The 22,575-nt window shown below is 44.3% G+C and overlaps 1 protein-coding gene across 1 annotated transcript; it reads right to left on the reverse strand.

Moving 5' to 3' along the window:
- Positions 1-5,418: 5,418 nt before the first annotated feature.
- On the reverse strand, positions 5,419-22,207 carry LOC124289115 (bifunctional arginine demethylase and lysyl-hydroxylase JMJD6-like). Its single transcript, XM_046725715.1, is given in 11 exon segments — positions 5,419-8,615; positions 9,434-9,588; positions 10,105-10,251; positions 10,253-10,294; positions 11,027-11,149; positions 11,151-11,175; positions 18,139-18,234; positions 19,082-19,182; positions 20,918-21,070; positions 21,203-21,414; positions 21,990-22,207. Coding segments are annotated over 11 exon segments (1,278 nt in total). The 5' UTR covers positions 22,045-22,207; the 3' UTR covers positions 5,419-8,446.
- Between the last annotated feature and the right edge of the window lie 368 nt (positions 22,208-22,575).

Consider the following 22,575-nt stretch of genomic DNA (forward strand, 5'->3'; position numbering starts at 1 on the left):
TTCACAGGAGAGAAGTTGTCGTCTTCCTCCCACTTCCTTTTAACTTGGGGTATTCCCGGTGGACCCACTGAAGACTTTACAGGACACCAGTTTCTTCTGTGTTTTTGCAAATCATGCACGTCTTGAAACATGAGTCCACAGTCATCACAAGATGGCATGGTTGGGAGGTTTTCTTCACACGTCTGCTCACGTCGAAAGTCTAACTCGGACTGAATGGTCCTAGTTTGGATGTCTCCTTTTAAGCTGAATGCATTGGGGCAAAGTCGCAAATGGGGAGGTGTATGGGGTTTTAGATCAACCAACAAGTAACCATATGGTTTCTGGATAGCCCTTTGAAACGGCTCCATGAAACGGTCTGTGTTACCTGGATACATTTGCTTCACCAAAGTCATGATTGGTTGTTGATCGATAGGGTTGTTGAACAGAAGCAGATAATGGCAGTTTCTTCGTTGTGTGGGATCCTTACTGAAACACAAATTCTGGTTCAAGGCTATCACTGAGAGATTACGATGATGACTTCCTTCCGTAAACAGATCTGTAATGCGTGGGTCTTTGCTCGCTGTCGACATTAAGTCGTCGAGGATCACCACATTCACCACATGGGGGTCCAGAAAGGCATCCTTTTCGAGATCAGAAGGAATGCCTTGATGAAATTCCAAATAGGGATAAACATGGGTTTGAATGGCATTATACAAGGGCTGCCATCGTTTGTAGAGCCATATAATACGTTCAGGATAAGGTTTAATGTTCATCCTTTCTAGAAGCTGTTTCACTAAGTAGGTTTTGCCACAGGAGGTGGGCCCTGAGACGATCATGGTGAAGTGATGTTGCAGCCTACATTCTTCCAATGACTGGGTAGTTCTTTCTGATGAATGTGGTTGCACTGGTTGCTGCTGCTGCTGCTGTGGTGGAGGAGGAGGAGGAGGAGGAGGAGGAGGAAGAGGAGAGAGTTGTTGATGTGGTCGTGGAGGAGGAGGAGGAGGAGGAGGGAGTTGTTGATGTTTCTGTCTTCTATGTCTCAACATATTGTCTGTCCTGCAAAACGTCTGATAGCACACGGGACACTTTGCTGACTGCATGGTTGTCCGAGTCTAAATAGCAGGGAACCTGTCTACTAGCTGCTTTTATCTAAAAAGTCGTCTTCCGTTTCTTTGTGCGACTCTGGGAGGAAGTCATTATTTTGGCTTCAGTTTCCCCGTTCTCCTGCATCTGAATACGTGCTTTGGCCTGTTGAACGACTTGTTGGGTTGGAGACGTGAGTGCAAACTTGTCTGTAGAAGGGGGTAGGTCCATCTTGACGCCTTGTTTCTCATAATAGATCACATAATCATCCACGTTAGTAAAGGGATTGGGATATCCTTTAGCCTGCAGGATCGTCCAAATAGGGTCTCCAGTATCTTCTGTTCATTTTCTTGTTCAGAATGTATACTGACTCTCACACAGAGGTTTCAGATGAAGTGTCACTATCACGGGTCCACGGCTAAATGAAGCTAAATCACCGTTTCTGTCCTTTATATAGATGTCTGCTAGCCCTAATTCTAACTCCTAAAAACATGTTGTTAGCAGAGCGTGGTTTCGATCCACGGTCCTCTGGGTTATGAGCCCAGTGCGCTTCCACTGTGCCACTCTGCTCTCCCTTCACCTACCTTTTGTTAGGACTTTTATACACCACATCAACCAATGACAACCAAAATTGATTTATTCTCAAATAGTCACAAATACACACAGTATTGTACAATGAACATCACACTCTTACACATGTAAATCTACATGACTACCCCAACGGACCACCTCTTTCTGAGGTACTCCTACCAGGGCCAAATACGGACAGTTTGGAGACCATTTTTCATGTTCGACCCAAGGATCATCCTCTACGTTCCAGTTCTTGAGAACTACACCACATTGAACACACTTGCAAGCGTCCCCTCTGATTAAGTACACAAATCCTGCCCGGGCCATTTGACTAGGACTCTGTTTCATCTGCACAGGCCAAGACTGAAAGGAATTCAGCCGTTCTTGGAACTGTGTTCGAGGTCTGAGAGGGATACTGTCCATACATAGGTACCCACCTAGATCATCATGACCATGAGGATACTCTGTCCTGTCTGTCTCTAGTCCCAGCAATGTCATGGCTTGTGTCTCCCTACATTCCATCAACGCTTTGCAGAAGAGAGAGTAAGCTTGGGGTCCCCGTCGGGGAAGCATATCTAACAATTCTCTGACCCGATCGAAGGACGTCTGTGGTTTTTCGATAATCTCTGCCTTCATGAGGATGGTAAGGACTTCAAACTGTACCAGTTTGTCCACCACCTCTTCTACACACTGTATAGCTTGCACTAGACCGGAGTGATTCTTCCTCAGGATATCACGGTGAACGGCTTCCATTTTCTATCTAAGAGGTAAACGGCTACCAGAACCAATAGAGTCAAGAGCATGCGTGTGTTCTCTCTAGCGACTGAAGTCTGAATGACATGGGGACTGTTCCGGGGCCTTATATTGCCCACTTGAGTCTAAAAATACCCCTGGGAAAGTGGTTTATCCCAAGGTCAGCTCAGTACAAGGTCATGGACACCCCTGTGAAATGAGGTCAGCCAGGTGTTCGATGATGACGTCATTTTAGGGCTATTCCAACCCCTATACAACAGCTATGCTTTTTTCAATACTATTACATATCAGCACTTACGCAATTCAGTCTTATGAATGTCTTTGTGGTACGTTTGTCTATGACATTGTTAAACATGTATTTCTTTATTGTAATGAAACGCAGTATGAAAGAGACAGACTGATTGAAGACTTAATTGACATTCTTGATGTAGGAACGTTCAGTAGCCTCTGGAATAATGATGACGATATTTTACTCTGTTTTATACTCGAGGGTCTTCCTTCTCAGTGCACGAAGACCCTCGAGTATGAAACATGGTCAATGTGCATAAGTCGAATATGCAGAACTATTAAGTTGTGGAAACGATATTTCTATGAATGTGTATAATTCCTGACATGTGTAAATACCATACCTATTACTGTATATCCATATAATACCATATTGATTTACTTGTTTTAATGTACCTGTGAACCTTGTATTTATCTTCATATGCTATGGAGGAAATAAAGTACATCTATCTATCTCATAGTTAGAAATATGGTCCAGGAGAAACTGTAGAAGGTGTGGAGGTGGAAGGGCGGGAGGACATGTTCATTACTATATAACATAACTGTATAATGGTATATCATAATGAGGGTAGGTGGGGTGTGGGGTGTGGCATGACAAAGTGCTGGTTGTATTTGAGGGGACATGAATACATCAGTGTATGAAATAAGGCCCGTCCGACAGCCCGAGACGGTCTAGATTTCTGACTGACGGTCTAAATTGACAGCTAGCCAGCCCGATGGTCTGGTAAAATTTGTAGATGTTCCATATATCTGAGTACATTCACCATATTTGGTCTGGTTATAATTCATTTTGGGCTGGTACATTTTGAAGTTACCAGCCCTGATTTCTGGCTGGTTTTTTTTGGCTTATTTCATACACTGAATACATGTTACCAGAAAAGGGTGCATGGGTCAGAAACATCGTCATTCGGGTTCAGACATATATATTATACCACCGCTTCATCTCAGACTGACAGTTCGTCCCTTTACGCGCCATGGGGAATTTCAAAATGGTAAATGAATATGTCCATTAGTCATAGCTATGTCAAATGTTTTGGCGTGCATATATCAGTGAGTGAGTTTAGTTGTATGCCACACGTCGATCTGTAAATAATAGAATCTGGACCAGATAATCCAGTGATCAACAGCATGAGCATCGATCTACACAATTAGGATACAATGATATGTGTCAACGAAGCATGTGACTATACTGCAAAGTGGAAGGAGAGTATTGAAAAGTTTTAAAGTTTTGTTCTCCGGCAGTTGACTCTAATCCTGGTGAAAAGCAACAACAAACTCAGCAAGGTTTTGAACCGTAGGTTGTCTGTCGGATTCTAACGTGCTCAATTGGGTTCATGTCGGGCTTCCTGGCGGCGATAACCACGTACAAGCTCTGCCCGGTCTGACATTGCCATCATTACACTGGGCCTTGCCAACCCCATGGTTATCAAAATGTGGAACATGTTTAAAGATGACTCTCTTGTTCTTTGCGCCGTTGACACTGACCAGCGGCAACTTACAATCATAGAAGCATCCCCATACCGTCAGGGACCAACCTGCTCCACTATGATCCCGTGTGTTGGCTGTGCCTCACAGTCGCAAACAATGTCATGAAGAGGAGAAATCAACTCTCAAACGCCTAGTTCATCTTTCTCCAATATGCCAGCTTCCACCATACACCACTTCAGACGAACAACCTTCCAATCTGTTTGTCAGCAAAGTACATTTACCAAGTCGTCTTCCACGAAGGCCTGTTGCTTTCAGTCGAATGGGTGACCATTCCTCAAAACGACAACACTAATAGGTGCCAACCTATGGTTCAGGAAGGCCAGTCTTCACTGTTACATGTGATAGGTCTACCTTCTATCCTTCACACCATCTTCAAATTGGGAGAGTGACATGCCCCCTTTTTCATATAGATTACATGACGTCTGTTTGCAGCTGACAACTGTGGAGGGCCTATTTCATGTATTTGCTTTGTGCACAGAAATGTGTGTCGTGAGTTAGGGCTGAACTGATCCGTTTGGAGTGACTGTATCAGACTCTGGGTGCATGGAATACACGTGCTTCGTTTCAAACGTTTACCGCGTTCAGGTGTTTTAGCGATGCCGCAGAAGCAGTCGAGGAATAGTGTCCATTTCATTCTTCACTATTTTACTTGCATAATACACTTGCCATCCCGAAACTATTCTGATGTTGCCATACCTTTTCCCCCCAGATGTTTACTTGCATCTGAAGGCAAGTATAGGTATCTGGGAACCCATTTTAAAGCGAACCTCTATTGGATTCTATTCCTGTCAAAGGCACAGTAACAATGCACAAATGATAACATAGCAACATTTGGCACTGATTCTAGACTAACGACGAACCTTCTTTCAAATGACATGTTCTAGATTAGGTTAGGTCCCAAGAATCCATGGGCTTGCCATACTAAAATGTAATGGCACATCTCGCATAACATGACCAAATAAATGTCATTCTCAAAATTTGGCTATTCTAGTGCAGAGTACATCTTTGATAAGGAAAATATACCTGCGATTATTAATGAAAAAGAGTGATGTGTACATTACTGACCCTAAATTTCCTAATGACAGTCCAGCTTATGTATGACACTGTCAGTTGCCTTAAGTCCTTTGACCTTTGAAGTTTCATCGGTCTCAGGCTGGGGTTACTTCAGTTTTTAGCAGTTAAACACAGGGGTCAACAATCATCTGAAAAGCAGAGTCTATCACAGAAAACATTCTTTTCTCACAGACAACACAGACAGCATTTAAAACACTGGAAAATCAACATTTTATTGACAGTCAATAATTCTTGAATATATACTCACAATGTAATCCCTGCATAATAGTTTGGTTTACATAGCACAGCTAAAGTATTCTTTCTGAACAGAGAACAAGGCATGGGAAGTCAAAAGTACAGGCTCTTCGTAAGCTGTTCGGTAAAAGAACACTTCATTCACTTTCACACTCGGCATATTACATTGGGAGCACTATAACATCTTCAGCACACAAATTCAACATTACTCCTCAACATCTTGAGCAGCTGAGGGGAAAACCTGCTGACTTGGTTGAAACATTAGCCACTCCACTGGGTGTCTCAGAGTCATGCAAGTCAGTCCATCCATAGAAGAACAGGTGAGTTCTGGCATTGAGTAAGTTTAAGCTGAACTGTGATCTGGTTACATCACCATCCATCTACTTTACATTTGGAGGAAAATGCCAAATGAGGTTTACTTCTCTGTTTGAAACATGAGCAGATGATAATGAGGACAGATTGCTGTGTCCTGCTGCAATGGAAGACAACTACACGAAGGTAATTGCTGCACTAATTAGGCTAAAGGAAGCCTGCTGATATCCCACTACACTGACCACATGAGGGTCACACAAAACTAAAGCTTCACTAGCCCAGATAAACATATAAAGCCTTTGTAATGTTGAGGCGATAGGAATGGGAGTGACATCACACAACGCTTTACCTCACTACAAGAGCATCAGTGTTCTTTCTTTCAATTAGTTATAGAGATGACTCTTTGGCATTGTACCGGGGGGAAAATTGTGTCAGAGAAATAAGAATTGATACACATGATGGTTAAAAGTCTGTGGTGGCAAAGTACAAAGGCAAATCTGCTCTGATACACACAGATAGCTTAGATTCCTACTGTTAATTATTCTGCAGCCCATACACAGGTACTGTGGGCAATCTCCTCACACCTCCATGCCATATAAACACACCCCTATAATGGCCCACTGTTCTTGCTATCAGAAATATCAAACACCAACCATCTGGTTGTAAACGAAACAAGATCAGGCAAAGCTACACTTGTTAGTTAGTTGATGTGAAACAAGACAGGATTCGGACAGTGACCTCAATCACAGTCAGGTTGCAGTGGAGGGAAAGTCAATATTGTGATGTATACCAACAAGCATTTCTATCATATTGGCTCACTTATATCTGTAACAGATCTACACAACATTTGTTCTTAAATCTCAATAAACTGAGATATCTTACACATTGAACTCCCAAATCTATAAACAGCACACACATGAACACACCCAGATTGCCCACTTGTTGATTTTCTACAATTAAAACACCATAAAAACAATACACAATGTAACCAGAGGTTGATGAATAGTATGCTGTTTCTTGGTGACATACTGATCTACATATACAGAAGTACATACATGACATACATCTACAGATACCAGGTGTCCGATCAAATATATGCACTTACATTTTGCCCAGATGCCCTCTTCATTCATATAAGCATTACTTATATATTTGGTAATGTCAGATGTAGAAACCTTGCAAGTGTAGAAAGCTAGGTGATACTCAAGTGAATGTCTAATAATGTTTAAATCAAATAATAGTCGTACATTTCCAGAACTCATGCACTACCTTATATTTTAAAAGTTGTTTTCCAAAACTGGACAAATGCAGAAAAACACTAAATGTACCTCTTTCAATATTACCCTTTTGAATGTAGACCACTTGTAACAAACAAACCTACATAACCGCACTTAAGCAAACACATTGGGAATGTTATTGCCTTGGGATGGCGGTCAGCTTCAATGAAGAGGAATAAAGTTGGAAATGAGCACATGGAAATTAACATCAAAACTAAAACACATGCAACAAATTATGATTTTACGAAGAGAAAAAAACATCCTGAATTAGCTTGATAAGCATTGTATGTGTTATGACCATGTGTTATGTGTCAGACAGACTGTGGGTAGAATCTGTGAGGATGAGCCTGATCAGCACAGGAAACTTTCTAAAGCCACAAAAAACTGAAAAACCAAATTACATAATCCAGTCCAGAAACAAGGTTGACTGGTTAGTTGTTTAACGCCGCACTCAGCAATATTCTCGCGGTGGTCTGTAAATAATCAAGTTTGGACCAGACAATCCAGTGATCAACAGTATGAGCATCGATCTAAACAATTGTAGACATGTGTTAACCACGTCAGTGAGCCTGACCACCTGATCCTGTTAGTCGCCACTTACAACAAGCATGGGATACTGAAGACCAATTCTAACCCTCATCTTTATGGGTCTTGGAAACAAGTGACTGCTATGTAGACTAAGGTCGATTACAGGATTGGAAAAGCATTTGAGGATATTTAATGTTTCAATCATGCTCAAGTGAACTGCAGCACTGTATGATAAAAGCTGTTTTATTACGATCGTCTCAACAGGACATCTCCATTTTGTTTGAAGCAAATACAAGGGGTATGAGAGGTTAATCTGATTGGTCAACAGGAGGGATATAAATGGAAATATATTGTAAAAGTCTTTGCTGGCACTTCAATCAAATTCCTACCTGTTTAGCAATGGTGGAAACTGAACTGATATAGTCAGTTAACTCTCTTGGTTTTGGGAAAATGTGACCAGATACTAAAAAACACAGAGGCCAACACCTAGCCAGAAGAAAAACGAGTAAGTATTTACTGCCTTAGCTTTGTCTGCCATGAAACCATTCTCACCAAAAAACAAACATAACTTCTGTGATAGAACTACACCAAGTACTCAACATGCTCAAAGCACTTTACATGGAAACTTTTCCTGCAGTTTTTTGCATACCAAAAACGTTTATTTACACTTGTTATTCATACGACGTAAAAATAACATTTAGATAAAGTGTATCTTCAAAGAGAAAGGTTATTCACCAAAGACACAATATTGCAGTTCTTCCAACCCTGTGGTTTACGATATAATCCTAACGCTAGCAGCAAGGACATTGACTATCTGGTCAGATGTCACCAAGCACCAGGTTATTTAATCGTAGTCAACCCTGTCATCTGGAGTTCTTGGGGGTGCTTGATACGCTCCTCTGTGAATGTTCATTTTCACGACTATCACAAGACCTTGAACTTGAACTTGACCTCCGCTTGCTGCGATGTGGAGATGCATGGCGCTGCTTGCTTCCATTGGGTGTGAGAGACCTTGACCTCATGACCTTGCGTCTGAAAATAATTCACACTTTGTGGTAAGTTGCACATTTTGTAAAAGCATATTGAAGTTTTTCAAATTTACTAGTATTACATGTACAATCACATAAGCTTTATCAGGTTACTCACATCAACAGTGTTGATAACAGATGCTGTAACTGCTACGAGTCATGCCACCATACATGTCATATATATAGTGTTGAAATATCACCTGTAGCACATCCAGTGGGTCTAGAGTTTCAAACGTGAATTTTAAAGTTAAAAAGCGAAAACCATTCAGATTTTATGATAAATACATTTTGCTTGAAGTCAGATGTTTGTATTCCATATGTTAAGACTGTATGAAAACAATCAGGCAACATCTCTAAGTCTCTCAAACCTACAAAGAAGTTTCAGACTTCTCAAGCTATCTACTTGCATTGGTCAATTCTTGACGTGTTCTTCAATACAAGGTAACAATGTGTGATATACTTGTATTACAGGCATCACATTACTACTGCAGTCATGGTTCTGAAATTGGTGTCTGTTTGCATAGAATTACACTTTTAACTTTAAACATAAGCTACATCTGTGACTAGACAATAATAACACTGTCTGTTGTCTATCAGATGATAGGCAGCATCTTTGAACTCGCCTCTAAAAATGATATGAACGCAAAGTTATAACAAATCATGAACTATGCCAGACAGGGATGGTCACTGCATATCAACCTCACTGACCTCTTCCTGGTGTTTTCCCAGTCAGTCCAAGTCTGATTTGATATGAATGCAAAGTCATAACAAACCATGAACTATACCAGACAAGCATGGTCACTGCATATCAACCTCACTGACCTCTTCCTGGTGTTTTCCCAGTCGGAGTCCGAGTCACTGTCGGAGCTGGAACTGGAGCTGGAGCTGGAGGCAGAGCTGGAGCTGTCAGAGTTGAAACCTGTGGGCTCCCTGAGGTCTACAGCATCGGCTACAGCAGCCAACTCAGGACGCTCCCTCTACACATACAACACTTCGTCAAAAATTCATAATACACAACAGCGAGCAAGTGAGTGAAGGAATGAGTGAGTGAGTGAGTGGAGTTTTACACCGCACTCATCAATATTCCAGCTATATGGCGGCAGTCTGTAAATAATCGAGACTGGACCAGACAATACAGTGATCAACAGCAACAACAGCAAAGAAGAATGAGATATATCACAAACTATACACGGTAGCACCTTATCTGCTTGGTGGGGCTGTTACTCAATTAGATTAGAATGCACAAGTAAATATTCACCACCCACTCTAAGTCTAAATGGCTGATACGTGGATTTTCACTTCAATCAATGTCAGCTTTATAAAACTTCATTTCTTTATTACCTTCATTCAGAAACCACCAAGAAACAAAAGTACATATGCATATTTTAATCCACTTCATTTTGTTTCAGAATATTACACAATATTGTATTTCAACTTTTATTATGCTTTTACTTCCTGTACAGCCATTGAAAACCCTCAAGTCTGCTCCTTACCTTGAGTACCTTGTACCACTTCTTTGACAGCTTGGGTCTACCACGTACAGTCTTATGCCACACTACGGGGAAGTTGGTGACACTGCAGAAGTTCTGTGTGACAGCGATGGTGTCTGTGAGGTTAATGACAACATGCCACCATCCCCCCAGGAACAAACACCGTTTCCCCTGGATGCTGGAGAATTTCTAGCTGCAACATATACATATATACTTCCATGACAACAAAACTCCAGCAATAACAAACAGCTTAACTTCATTGTGAGTCATGTTATGCTTTTGACTGGAACTACATTACAACACATTGCTGAACTTTCAATGTTAAATAAAAGTTAGGCAAATTTCATAATTGTTCATTATTTTCAAAGAAACACTACAAACACTGTCACTATGGTTATCACTCTGATATGAACTCATTCACTTGTACTTAGCAAGCCTGCTTTAGATATTAACTTCAAGTTTACATCCTTGAACCCAGTTAAAGAATATTTGAATGATTGAGTTAGTTGGTGTTATCATTATTTCAGTCATATCATGATGTGATGTGTGAGCCAAACCAAGCATGATAACCAGGGCAATCATGAACGTAAACCTTCTGCTGGAACACCTAGGGGGAGGAAACTCTGTACAGTGAAATCTGGCAAATTAGGGCATCAGTCTAAGTAAACTTAGGCTCAGTATTGTTTGTTACACTGCTATATAAAATAGCTGCTGTTCGGCCATTTCGTGTTTAATTGGACGGTCATAGGTTGCTCAAAGGTTAGCTGACGCGACCTTCTACTAGGGTTTGTTAAGACTCAGTATTGCAGTGTAACGAATAATACTGAGCCAAAGTTTACTTAGACTGATAAGGGCATTGAACAAGCAATACTATCAGATCTTTGACATGTTTGATTAAATGAAACTCTTTTGACTGAATACCAACCGGTTTGAGGTGTTTTGGCCAGGACGGACTCTGAGTTTTGGGGTAGACATGAGTAAACCAGCTGATGGCTTCATCACGCTGCTTTCCTCCCTCTTCAGCCTTGACCTTCAACATCTCCTTCGGGGGTTGTAGTTGGCAACAGACACCATCTGAACAAAGGAAACATCAACATTCCTTCCTGAAACATCTCCAACTTGAAAAGCATGAATACGACAGATACGAACAGGATTGGCCGAGAATGTAAGTTTGTTCATCTTTGAATGTGTAAAACTTGAACAAAAATCGTAAAATAGTATGCAGATGAACAGTGTAAACCGGTTACCATGTCCAAAGTTGGATAACGCATTTATGGAAGCAGAAAATGTATAGTTCACAATAGCTGCACAAAGAGTCTGTTTTCAGTCTCAGCTAGTCCAAGCATATACAAACATATTAAACGTTGTCGTGAGAAATCAAATTACAAAATGTTAACATTCCACACAGACGGTGGTATCAATCAAGAAATATTCCACCACTCTCCATGCTTTAACTGTGTTTATGAAACATATTGTAAAATTTGGGTGGAGCTGTGTTGTCATTTGAAGCCCCATTGATTCATGTAGGTGTTAAAATGTTATTCATGCACGACCCTACTCTATCTGGGAAATAATTACTGATCTTAAGGTACAAATACCACTGTGTGTGAGTTGTGTTTTACACAAGTGACACAAGTACCATCTCAAAATATCCACATCCTACCTAAATGTTAAATGTGTTTTCAATAAATTTATACAAACCTGTAGAGGTTATGAATTCTTTGAAGAAAAGTCCTCCCTGGGGTACATATAAGCATTAAAATGTCCATATTGGAAAACCTACGCCAGTTGAAACAATATTTCAATAAAATATTTTACCAAACAAAAAAACGTGTTATGTTTAGTGAGACCACCCCTACAGGGCCCCGCACAGGGCCCCCTACAGCCAAGAGCAGGTAACTCGTACCTCGTACCTCACTTTTCATGCTGAGCGTGTCTGACAGCATGAGGGGAGGTGGGCGGCCGTACCCCAAGGAGGACTTTTCTTCAAAGAATTCATAACCTCTACAGGTTTGTATAATTCTTTTTCAGAAGAAGTCCTCCTTGGGGTACATATAAGCATAAGACAGATTCCCAACGATGTTGAGTCGGGAGCGGTATTCTGTCTGGCTAACATACTCCCTAGTTCAGTCGAAGGCACAGCCGAAGCCGTGACAGAGAGAGAAAATACACTTACCTAGTCACCTGACCGCCGATGTCAATCAGGCGGGGGCGTGGCAAGGCAGGGAAAAAGGAGCCTAGCCGATAGGCTATTGGTGGAATTTGTAATGACGGACATAAGTCCCACCCCCCAACCATCAAAATGGGAAGGAATGTATGGACGAGTCCAAGATATACCATTCATAAACCCAAACCAGCGAAGCGTGGTGCAGGGATGAAAACAGTGAATATAGCGTGTGATAATCGCTATAGTCAATAAAAAACGGTAAAAAACCACCACCAATGTGATACCGCCACCGATAAAAATTGAGGAATTTTATAATACCAACACCAGGATAAAACCAATCGTGATTTCTAAGGCTCATTGGGCTAGAGAATCACGACACTGCTCACTGGTGAGAACTGTCTGGCCAAACCGAGCACGCTCCCGTGAGTGTTTGTCCAGTTGATAATGGCGGATGAACGTACTCGGTCGGCTCCAGATAGCCGCTGAGCAGATCTCCTCAATGGGCAGTGCCGCGGCGTATGCCTTAGATGTCGCCACTGCCCTAATCGAATGAGCCTTTAACCCCTGAGGGATAGTTAACCCTTTGTGACAGTAACTCATACAAATGGCAGTGACAAGCCACCTAGATATGGTCTGCTTGTTCGCCGGAAGACCAGCCTTACCACCGCCATACCAACAGAACAGCTGCTCATCTTTCCTGAGAGCAGCCGTTCGTTTGATATAAGCCTTGAGAGTCTTACGGACATCTAAGACGTGAGCACGTCGAAGAGAGGTACCGGACGATGGAGGCTGAATGAAAGCTGGCAGTTCAATAGGCGCCGTTACATGAAAGGCGCCTGCAACCTTAGGACGGTAAGAGTCTGGCAACCGAATACTGACTCTGTCTTTGTGAAAGACAGTCACAGCAGGATCCGCTGACATTGCATGGATATTGCCTACCAGCCTGCCAGACGTTACCGCCACAAGAAAGGCAGCCTTCCAACTTAACAGCTGGAGTGAAAGAGACGACAGATCGTGAAAGAGAGGACCGGACATCCAATCAAGAACGATTGACAAGTCCCACGGGTGCTAAAAAGCGCTGCACTAGAGGGTGCTGCCCCAAGAGAGCACCGTCGGCAGGGATATGGAAGGCAGAGATTGCCGTGGAGTAGCCCCGGATAGTAGACGTGGCTAAGCGGGCTTCTAACCGAGACTGTAAGAACTCCAGTACTTCAACTACAGTTGAAGAAAAGGGATCAAGAATCCCTCTGCCGACACACCAGCGCGTATAACAGGCCCATCTATCCTCATATTGAACGTTTGTCGAATCCCTCCGCGAAGCCAGAATTGTGTCTGCAACTGGTGCAGGAATTCCGCTCGCTTGGAGGTGATTCCGGACAGAGGCCAGGCCACCCACTGAATCCTGGGATTCGGGTGCGGCGCTCCGTTCTGGGATAGTAGGTCCGGTCGAAAGGGTAATAGTACAGGAAGCTGAGCCAGAAACCTGAGTAGTACCGGAAACCAGCTTTGAGCCGACCAAAGAGGCGCAAGGAGCACAAGAAGTCGAGCTGGTTGGGTGGCAAGCTGCGAGAGGACTTTGGGAATCAGGGGTAGTGGTGGGAACGCCCACAGAACCCTGCCAATCCAGTCGAGCTGGAAAGCGTCCAGGGCGATGGCTCTCGGATCCAGTATCCAAGAGCAAAACACCGGAATCTGGTTCGTCCCCCCCAGCAGCAAACAGATCCACCTGGAACGATCCGAACAACTGGGAAATAGCCCCGAATATCTCCCGATTGAGCATCCACTCGTCCGGGGCCAGGATACGACGAGATAGTGCATCTGCTCGAACGTTGTCCGCCCCTGGGAGATAAACAGGCATCACCCGTATGTCGAACCGGTCGCACCAGAGCAAAAACTGCCACGCCTCCTGCAGGAGAGACGGGGAAACCGTACCGCCCTGCTTCAGGATATAGGTCATCGCCGTCTGGTTGTCCATCTCTAGACGAACCACACGGCCTCGAACCTGCTCCCGAAGTCGTTCGAACACCAACCTGACTGCTCACAATTCTAGCACATTGATGTGCAGTCACGCCTCTCGCTCTGTGACCACAGGCTTGAGACCGACAGGTCGCCCAGCACACACCCCCACCCTGTGAGGGAGGCGTCTGTCTGAATCGAGAGATCTGGCGATGGGATGTCCAAGGGGAGCCCCCTGGATAAATTCCCTGCCAGTGTCCACCACCGTAAATGAGGAATTAGCCACCCCGGAGTGTGGAGAATCAACTCGTAACCCCGGGTGTGGACCCACATTCGAGCTAGAGCCTGCTGTATGGGTCGCATCCTCAACCGCGCTCGCCAAACAATGTCCACTGTTGCAGCCATGTTGCCTAGCAACTGGAGCCAAGTCCGAGCTGAGGCCCTGGGGGACTCGAGAAATTGTAACACAACTCTCTGGACTTTGGTGACGCGGTCCGGAGACAGGGAGACTACCCCTCACGCTGTCTCGAATCTCGCTCCCAAGAACACCAGATCCTGGGTGGGAACCAGTTCTGATTACTTGAGATTGATAATCCAGCCCAACTTGGTGAGTATACTCATCACAGAAAGTGTCGCAACTCGACTCAAGTGAGTGGCAAGCGCACGAAGGAGCCAATAGTCTAGGTACGGGTGACAGCACCTGCCCTGTGACCTGGCTACATGCGCTGGAATTAGCATGAGTTTGGTGAACACCCTTGGCGCGCCATGAAGATACACGAAACTGATAGCACCTCCTGTCGAAGGAAAACCTTAGGTATTTCCTGAACTCGGGATGCATTTGGACATGGAAGTACGCGTCTTTGAGGTCGATTGACGTGAGCCAATCTCCCTTCTCCTCAGATGAAATCACTGAACACAGTGTTTCCATCTTGAAGGACGGTACCTCTAACATGTCGTTCAGACCTTTGAGGTTTAGAATAGGTCTGAACCCTCCGTCCTTTTTGGTGACAAGGAAATAAGTTGAGTAATAACCCACCATTTCCTGTCCCACTGGAACCACCTCTATGGCTGCCTTGTCCAGTAATGACTGCACCTCGGCACGGAGCACCTCTGCCTTCTCTAGGGCAGCCGGCACTGGAGTGCAACGGATCCCGGAGAAGGGGGGTGGGTCTCGCTTCCACTGTGGCATGTGGCCTTCCCTGAGCGTGGACAGGACCCAGGGATTGGAAGTGACTTTTTCCATTCCAACAGGAAGAGAGAAAGTCGACCACCCACAGGGATATGTGGCATGAGACAATGGATACCCGACGTCGGCAGTACTCCGACTGCTTGATCTGGTACCAACAAGGGCTCCGGAGGAATTATAGCTGGGAAGCCGGGGCTGAACCCTCCCCGACCCTCATCCTCCTCCATAGCCTCCTCGAAACCAATCCTCCGAGGGATCATCCGAGGGGTCTACAGAGAGGGACAGAGGCTCGAGCAGAGCCAAGTTGCCCGGCACACCCGACCAAAGACTCGAAACTGAGTCGCGGTGGCGTGACGAGGAAGAGCCCGAGCAGGGATTCCCCAATGGCAAGCATAATGGTTCCGACACCGAATGGCCCGGCAAAGCCGGCGCATGCGGTGGGACCAAATGCAATGATGTAGCGGAGACTACAGGGACTGAGCCTGTAAAACCGGTACCAACTACTGAACCAGTCCCAGAGCCAAGGCTTGGGCTGGTGGTAGTCACTACAGCGGAGGGGTGGCCGGCAACCGAGACGAGACTCGGAGCCGACACACCCCCGACAGAAATCTCCACACCAGAGCCTAAGCTAAGGTTTGGGACACTGCCCGCCATAGATCCGGAACACCCCCCCGTACCTGGCTGGACGCTAATCTCCTGACGGGGACCGGCCATCGCGTCAGACACAAGAGAGTGAACCGAAACCATTTGCTGCTGTAATAAATCAGAAATTAATTCAAAGGTTAGTGTGTTTGAAACTGGGACATGAGGAGGTGAAGGTGCCTGCGATGTGGAGGGGATGGATGGTGAAGGGACCGAAGACCCTGCACCCTTCGCCCGTTTAGGAGCAGTATCCCCCGATACAGACGAAGCAGAAGCCTTCTTTTTCTTAGGCTTTTTATCTTATACCTTGGGAGGATCCTGTCCCCACCCCCCTGCCTGAAGTAAAGACGTGTAAAACATCATATCCGCACGTCTGGACTTGCTAGTACGCGGGGAGAAAGCCTGACACATGGTACAGCCTTGTTCATCATGGGCTTCCTCCGCCAAACAACGCAAAAATATAAGGTGTCGATCCTGAGGCGATAATGTAGCGCTACAGGTAACACACCCCTTGGGCTGCAAAAAACAGAACCGCGCTATGACTAATAGCAAGAACTGTTTGATATAATGTAATATGCACACAATAAAAACAGAAAAAATACAACGCACGGGCGATATTTAACTGCTACAGCAAAGCTATTAAATACTAGCATGAAGCCACAATAGCGAAGCGTAATTGTGTACATAGCTGACAAAGAGCAACATATGTGAGGGACACGAAAACGAACACGCCACAAAATCACTCAAGCAAAACTTGCCAAAAACCCGCTGAAAAAGAGGAATTTAGGCAAGCATAATCTACATAATGAAATATCAGCACCCTTACAACCCGACTACAAGGCTATGGAAGTCAGCAGAAGGGATAGCAAAAAGAACCCCGCGGTCCGCCATCTTGCCTGCCATATGGCTGGAGACAGCGAACACGCCAGCAAGGTTACAACAAATCATGAATGAAAAAAGTCATACGAAGATTCCAGCTAGCGCCCGTGCGAAAAAGAAGGAACCATACATACAGGATTTGACTCTTTCTCACTCATTCTCAATCGTAGTATCGCGAAGACATGTCTTCTCTGGACCATGCACGACCGAATAGGTCAACGACAGCATGAAAAGTGAGGTAGGAGGTACGCAGCCAGAGTTACCTGCTCTTGGCTGTAGGGGGCCCTGTGCGGGGCCCTGTAGGGGTGGTCTCACTAAACATAACGAGTTTTTTGTTTGGTAAAATATTTTATTGAAATATTGTTACAACTGTCGTAGGTTTTTAAAATGGACATTTTAATGCTTACATGTACCCCAAGGAGGACTTCTTCTGAAAAAGAATTGATGATGTGGTAATGGCTATTTCCAATTAAATACCTCCCTTTTTGAGTAAGTGAGCTATGCCACTATGAACAGCATTTCAGTTATATCACAGTGTCATCTTGTTGCAAGAGAAAAGTGCAGGCTCTGGATCTTAATATCTTCAAACCTATTGGCATGAATACACTGCTGACAAACCTGTCAGGCCAAATAAAACAAACATTGTGGTTCCGATTACACCTCTTTAAATTTTAGGGTAGGTAGGTAGGTAGGAATTTATTTGGGGAGGGGGGGATATTTTTTTTAGAAGGAAAACACATGTATCAATGTGTAATTGTTTATTCAATCAAGCTTGCGGCCATCATGTCGACTTTCTCTATCAGAATGACCGATATCTGTCGGTGCCAGGAAAAAACAATGGTATCTGAAAGCTTATTTTATTCAGTCTGCTTAAAAAATATAGGGTCGGCACCAAAATTCAAGGGTCAGTCGGGTGATCGGAACCACAACATTTTCTTTCAGGCCTCATCATACTGACAGATGATTAGTTGTACACGCGACTACAATCCCCCTACTGTGTTTAAGCTGTGGATGTGAACAGTGATGAAAGTATACTGAAAATGTCACACCGATCATTCCAGGAACTTTGGTCAATGAGAATTTAACGTGAAAAGCTCACAAACAAAAGCCGAAAGTCATAAGCTCTCACTGATTACCATGTAATCTGCTTACTTGAACTTTCAGCATGTTCAGTTGGGACAGGTATGGCAAGAGCTGTGCTAATTACCTCTTGTATCCATTCACAAGGGCATTCCAAGCGCTGGTTCCCAAGGGATCTATGTGGATACCGGTTCCTGATCTCCCAGGGCCCATTACAAACCACCTGAAACAAGGAAGCAGCCAGCAGTGTGTAAGCAGCACCAAACCTGAAACACTGTCTATTAGGTTTATCACGCAAAGGTCACTAAGATGCACCAATGTAACAGTGGAATTACCAACTCTGCTGTACTCACAGCTTCACTGCAGCCACTTGTTTCTTCAAGGTGTACCATATTCCATTACAGTAATTTGCCAACAACCCAAGACAACACCACTTTTTATGTTTCACCAATTGGGAAATTCTGCAAAACATCTATGGACCAACACAAACTCTCTCATACTTTTTTCTTCAAGAAATATACTTTCATCAGTAGGCAAGCTTAAAATCCTCATTGAGCAGTTACACATGCTGTTTTAAGGCAAATTGGTTTTCATAAAAATGTAACCGCACATGTAATAGATGTATGCACTAAAATTGAAAATAGCTGAGCTTTGGACATTAATATTACGTAATTTACGCTGACATGCAGCTTATCAGGAGATTATCTTAGGTTCATATTTCCTTGGTTGGTTGCTTTGTTGTTTAACGCTGCACTCAGCAATATTCCACCTATATGGCGGCGGTCAGGAAATAACCTGGACCAGACAAAGATTCATATTTCCATTTCCTAAAGCAATGACATAATATACCAGACATGGATAAGAAATGTGATCAGATGCATAACTGTCCTTTGACTTTTGGGACGCAAAAAAAAGCTTCAAACTAAATAAATAATGTGTGATGAAGTAAATATTATCCAAAATGAAACAGAATTTCTAACACAGTAGGTTTGTATTTTTGCATCTTGGTATTATTCAAAATAGTTTGCACATATGATGCTGTAAACACAAACACTACATTGTGTATTTACCTGTATGGTGGTCTTCGAGATTCACCAGCATAACTGAACAGGTCATCACTGAAATAGTTGGGCACCTGATAATCCTCTAAAAGTCGCTTTCTCTTGGGGTGCTGAAACAGTGCAGTGGGGACTGAGGGGCAAGTACAACAATAAGTGTGTTATTGTCACTGACATTGAACTGCTCCCCAGACACCCAGCCATCTAGCTCCCCAGACACCCGGCCATCTAGCTCCCCAGACACCCGGCCATCTCGCTCCCCAGACACCCGGCCATCTAGCTCCCAAGACACCCGGCCATCCAGCTCCCCAGACACCCGGCCATCAAGCTCCAAAAGGCACCCGGTCATCTAGCTCCCCAGACACCCGGCCATCTAGCTCCCCTAACACCCGGCCATCTAGCTCCCCAGACACCCATCCCATCTAGCTCCCCAGACACCCATCCCATCTAGCTCCCCAGACACCCATCCCATCTAGCTCCCCAGACACCCATCCCATCTAGCTCCCCAGACACCCATCCCATCTAGCTCCCCTAACACCCGGCCATCTAGCTCCCTAGACACTCAGCCATCTAGCTCCCCAGACACCCATCCCATCTAGCTCCCCAGACACCCGGCCATCTAGCTCCCCTAACACCTGGCCATCTAGCTCCCCTAACACCCGGCCATCTAGCTCCCTAGACACTCAGCCATCTAGCTCCCCAGACACCCATCCCATCTAGCTCCCCAGTCACCCGGCCATCTAGCTCCCCTAACACCTGGCCATCTAGCTCCCTAAAAACCTGGCCATCTAGCTCCCCAGACACCCAGCCATCAAGCTCCCACACACCCGGCCATCTAGCTCCCCTCAGACACCCAGCCATCAAGATCCCACACACCCGCCATCTAGCCATCTAGCCCCCCAGACACCCAGCCATCAAGATCCCACACACCCGGCCACCTAGCTCCCCAGACACCAAGCTCCCCAGACACCTGGCCATCCAGCTCCCCAGACACCCAGCCATCAAGCTCCCAAGACACCCAGCCATCAAGATCCCACACACCCGGCCATCTAGCTCCCCAGACACCCAGCCATCAAGATCCCACACACCCGGCCATCTAGCTCCCCAGACACCCGGCCATCAAGCTCCCAAGACACCCAGCCATCAAGCTCCCAAGACACCCAGCCATCCAGCTCCCCAGACACCCAGCCATCAAGCTCCCCAGGCACCCAGCCATCAAGCTCCCAAGACACCCAGTCATCCAGCTCCCCAGGCACCCAGCCATCAAGCTCCCAAGACACCCAGCCATCTAGCTCCCCAGATACCCAGCCACCAAGCTCCCAAGACACCCAGCCATCTAGCTCCCCAGACACCCAGCCATCAAGATCCCACACACCCAGCCATCTAGCTCCCCAGACACCCAGCCATCAAGCTCCCAAGATACCCAGCCATCTAGCTCCCCAGACACCCAGCCATCAAGCTCCCACACACCCAGTCATCTAGCTCCCCAGCAATAGTCAATATATATGACAAACATATGAGGCTTCTTGCCATGAACACTCAATATATAAACTGTTTAAAAAATCCCACTGACCTATCACTATGCCAAGCTTTGTTGAGAAATACTGTACAATTTTCAACATGTTCAAGGAAATGAATACTACAGTAATTTTCATCAAGTCAAAGCTGACGCCAAGGGACTTGACCTGTAGACCAATTTGTGTGCAAAATGCGGTGAAGAAATACTTATTCAAAATCTGCTCCATAATCAACATCTTGCACAGATGGACGCACGGATGGAAGGAATCTATTTTGGTGCCCCCTGCAAAAGGCATTACAGAGATAATGAGGCCTTCAGTAACAACTTACCTCTCCATAGCTACTGTCAAATATGTACAGTGGGCTATCATCTGTATTGTTCTTCATATAATCTACAAAATACTTCATCTTCAGTTTCACGGAATAGCCCTCATCATCCTCGCCACACTTGAACCGCTGGTTGCGATATTTCTTTGACAATCGCTGGAACAAATACATCAAGATAATCTGACTACTCAGCATACTCAGATCATGACACCATGCTGAAACAAACACTCAAGACTAACTCTTGGCTTTTTTCTGTCAACATAGTAAAAATCCATTCACTGAACGAACCTCAAGGGACCATTTCTTCTCAGAATCCCAGCTGCTCTGTGCTCCTGTGAGGACCACTGGGACATAGGTCTTCTCGTATTTTTCCACAAATTCTGCATGGCTAACTTTGGAAACATCAACACGAATCACATTGTCTTTGACTTGTGAGAGGCTCAAGTCAAAATTGTTGCAGAAGTTGTATTTGTACCAGCCATTCTTTTCACTGCTTAGCTCTAGAACAATAAATTCATATTTTAAATGAAGCTGAAAGTGTATACATACAATCTATTTCATAATAACTAATGGTATCCTATTCTCACAAAGCTCTAGATAAGCATAAGGCCAATTGGGTATTTTTCATATGTTTTTCAATATAATTGAGCATTTCTTAATTTATCTCATTTCGTATGTGAAAAACGTGTACAGCTTGTTCCTAGTTTCTAAAAAACATTGTATCAGACATATACAATGGCGGTAGCCATGCAAGCTAATGCCTCCAAGATATATGTAAACTTTATCAAAATCTTTAGTCACTTTCACTGTAGGCTAATCCACGCATGCGTTTGGTCACGTAGACAAAATTCGCCCATCGTATTCTCTGTGAGTGTGAAATCACTCGAAAGATAGTATGTCCCCTATTGTGCGTTAATATACGTAATTAATTGGTCTGCAATAATTTAGTGTAGAATGTACCTGGAAAATAACGTATAGACTGTGTACTAGTGTGTAGTAACCTACTTAAAGCTCACTAAGATAGAAAACGTGTGACATTTGATTTCAAAATCATAACATGGCAACGCTACCGTACCTGGTCTCGCTCTCGATTTCGCTTCTCTAATCCTTTTTCTAGCTCTGTGGTCCATAGAAGGACGTACACGGTTTATAGTCGTCAGGTAAAATGGATAATATAAGCAATAACCACTTTCGTTAACCGTTTATTTTGATTTTTGTACCAGTGCCAAATGATTCTTCTTCTTTCGCGCACTGCTAGCAGCCAGCGCCCTCTAAAGCTTCCGGTTACAGTTATCAGTTCAGACTGTATCTTTCATGTTTATCTCGGAAATGTTGAACTCGAAACGAGAGCTAACGGACATAGTCGAGATACTCCAACTAATTGTAAAGGGAGGTAAGCATTAAACAAAATTGCTTGCCGCTTAAAATATGTATGTGCAGTTTTGGAAAGCTTACAATCTGTATTCGAATCTGTATATTTCCTCAAGAAAAGTTTAAATTTGGAATAGGTGAAAGCTGAAAACACTCACGGGATCAATTACGCAATGTGAAAATTTAAAGTGATAAGCCTGAAGATTAAGTCAAGTGGTGACTGTCGGTACATATGAACAGTACGTGGCCATAAGTGAGTCATCATTAGTGAAATTTCCATAGACTTACAT

Source organism: Haliotis rubra, unplaced genomic scaffold (assembly GCF_003918875.1).
Source record: "Haliotis rubra isolate DU_JTF1 unplaced genomic scaffold, ASM391887v1 Scf433, whole genome shotgun sequence".
In the NCBI taxonomy this organism is placed as follows: Eukaryota; Metazoa; Mollusca; class Gastropoda; order Lepetellida; family Haliotidae; genus Haliotis; species Haliotis rubra.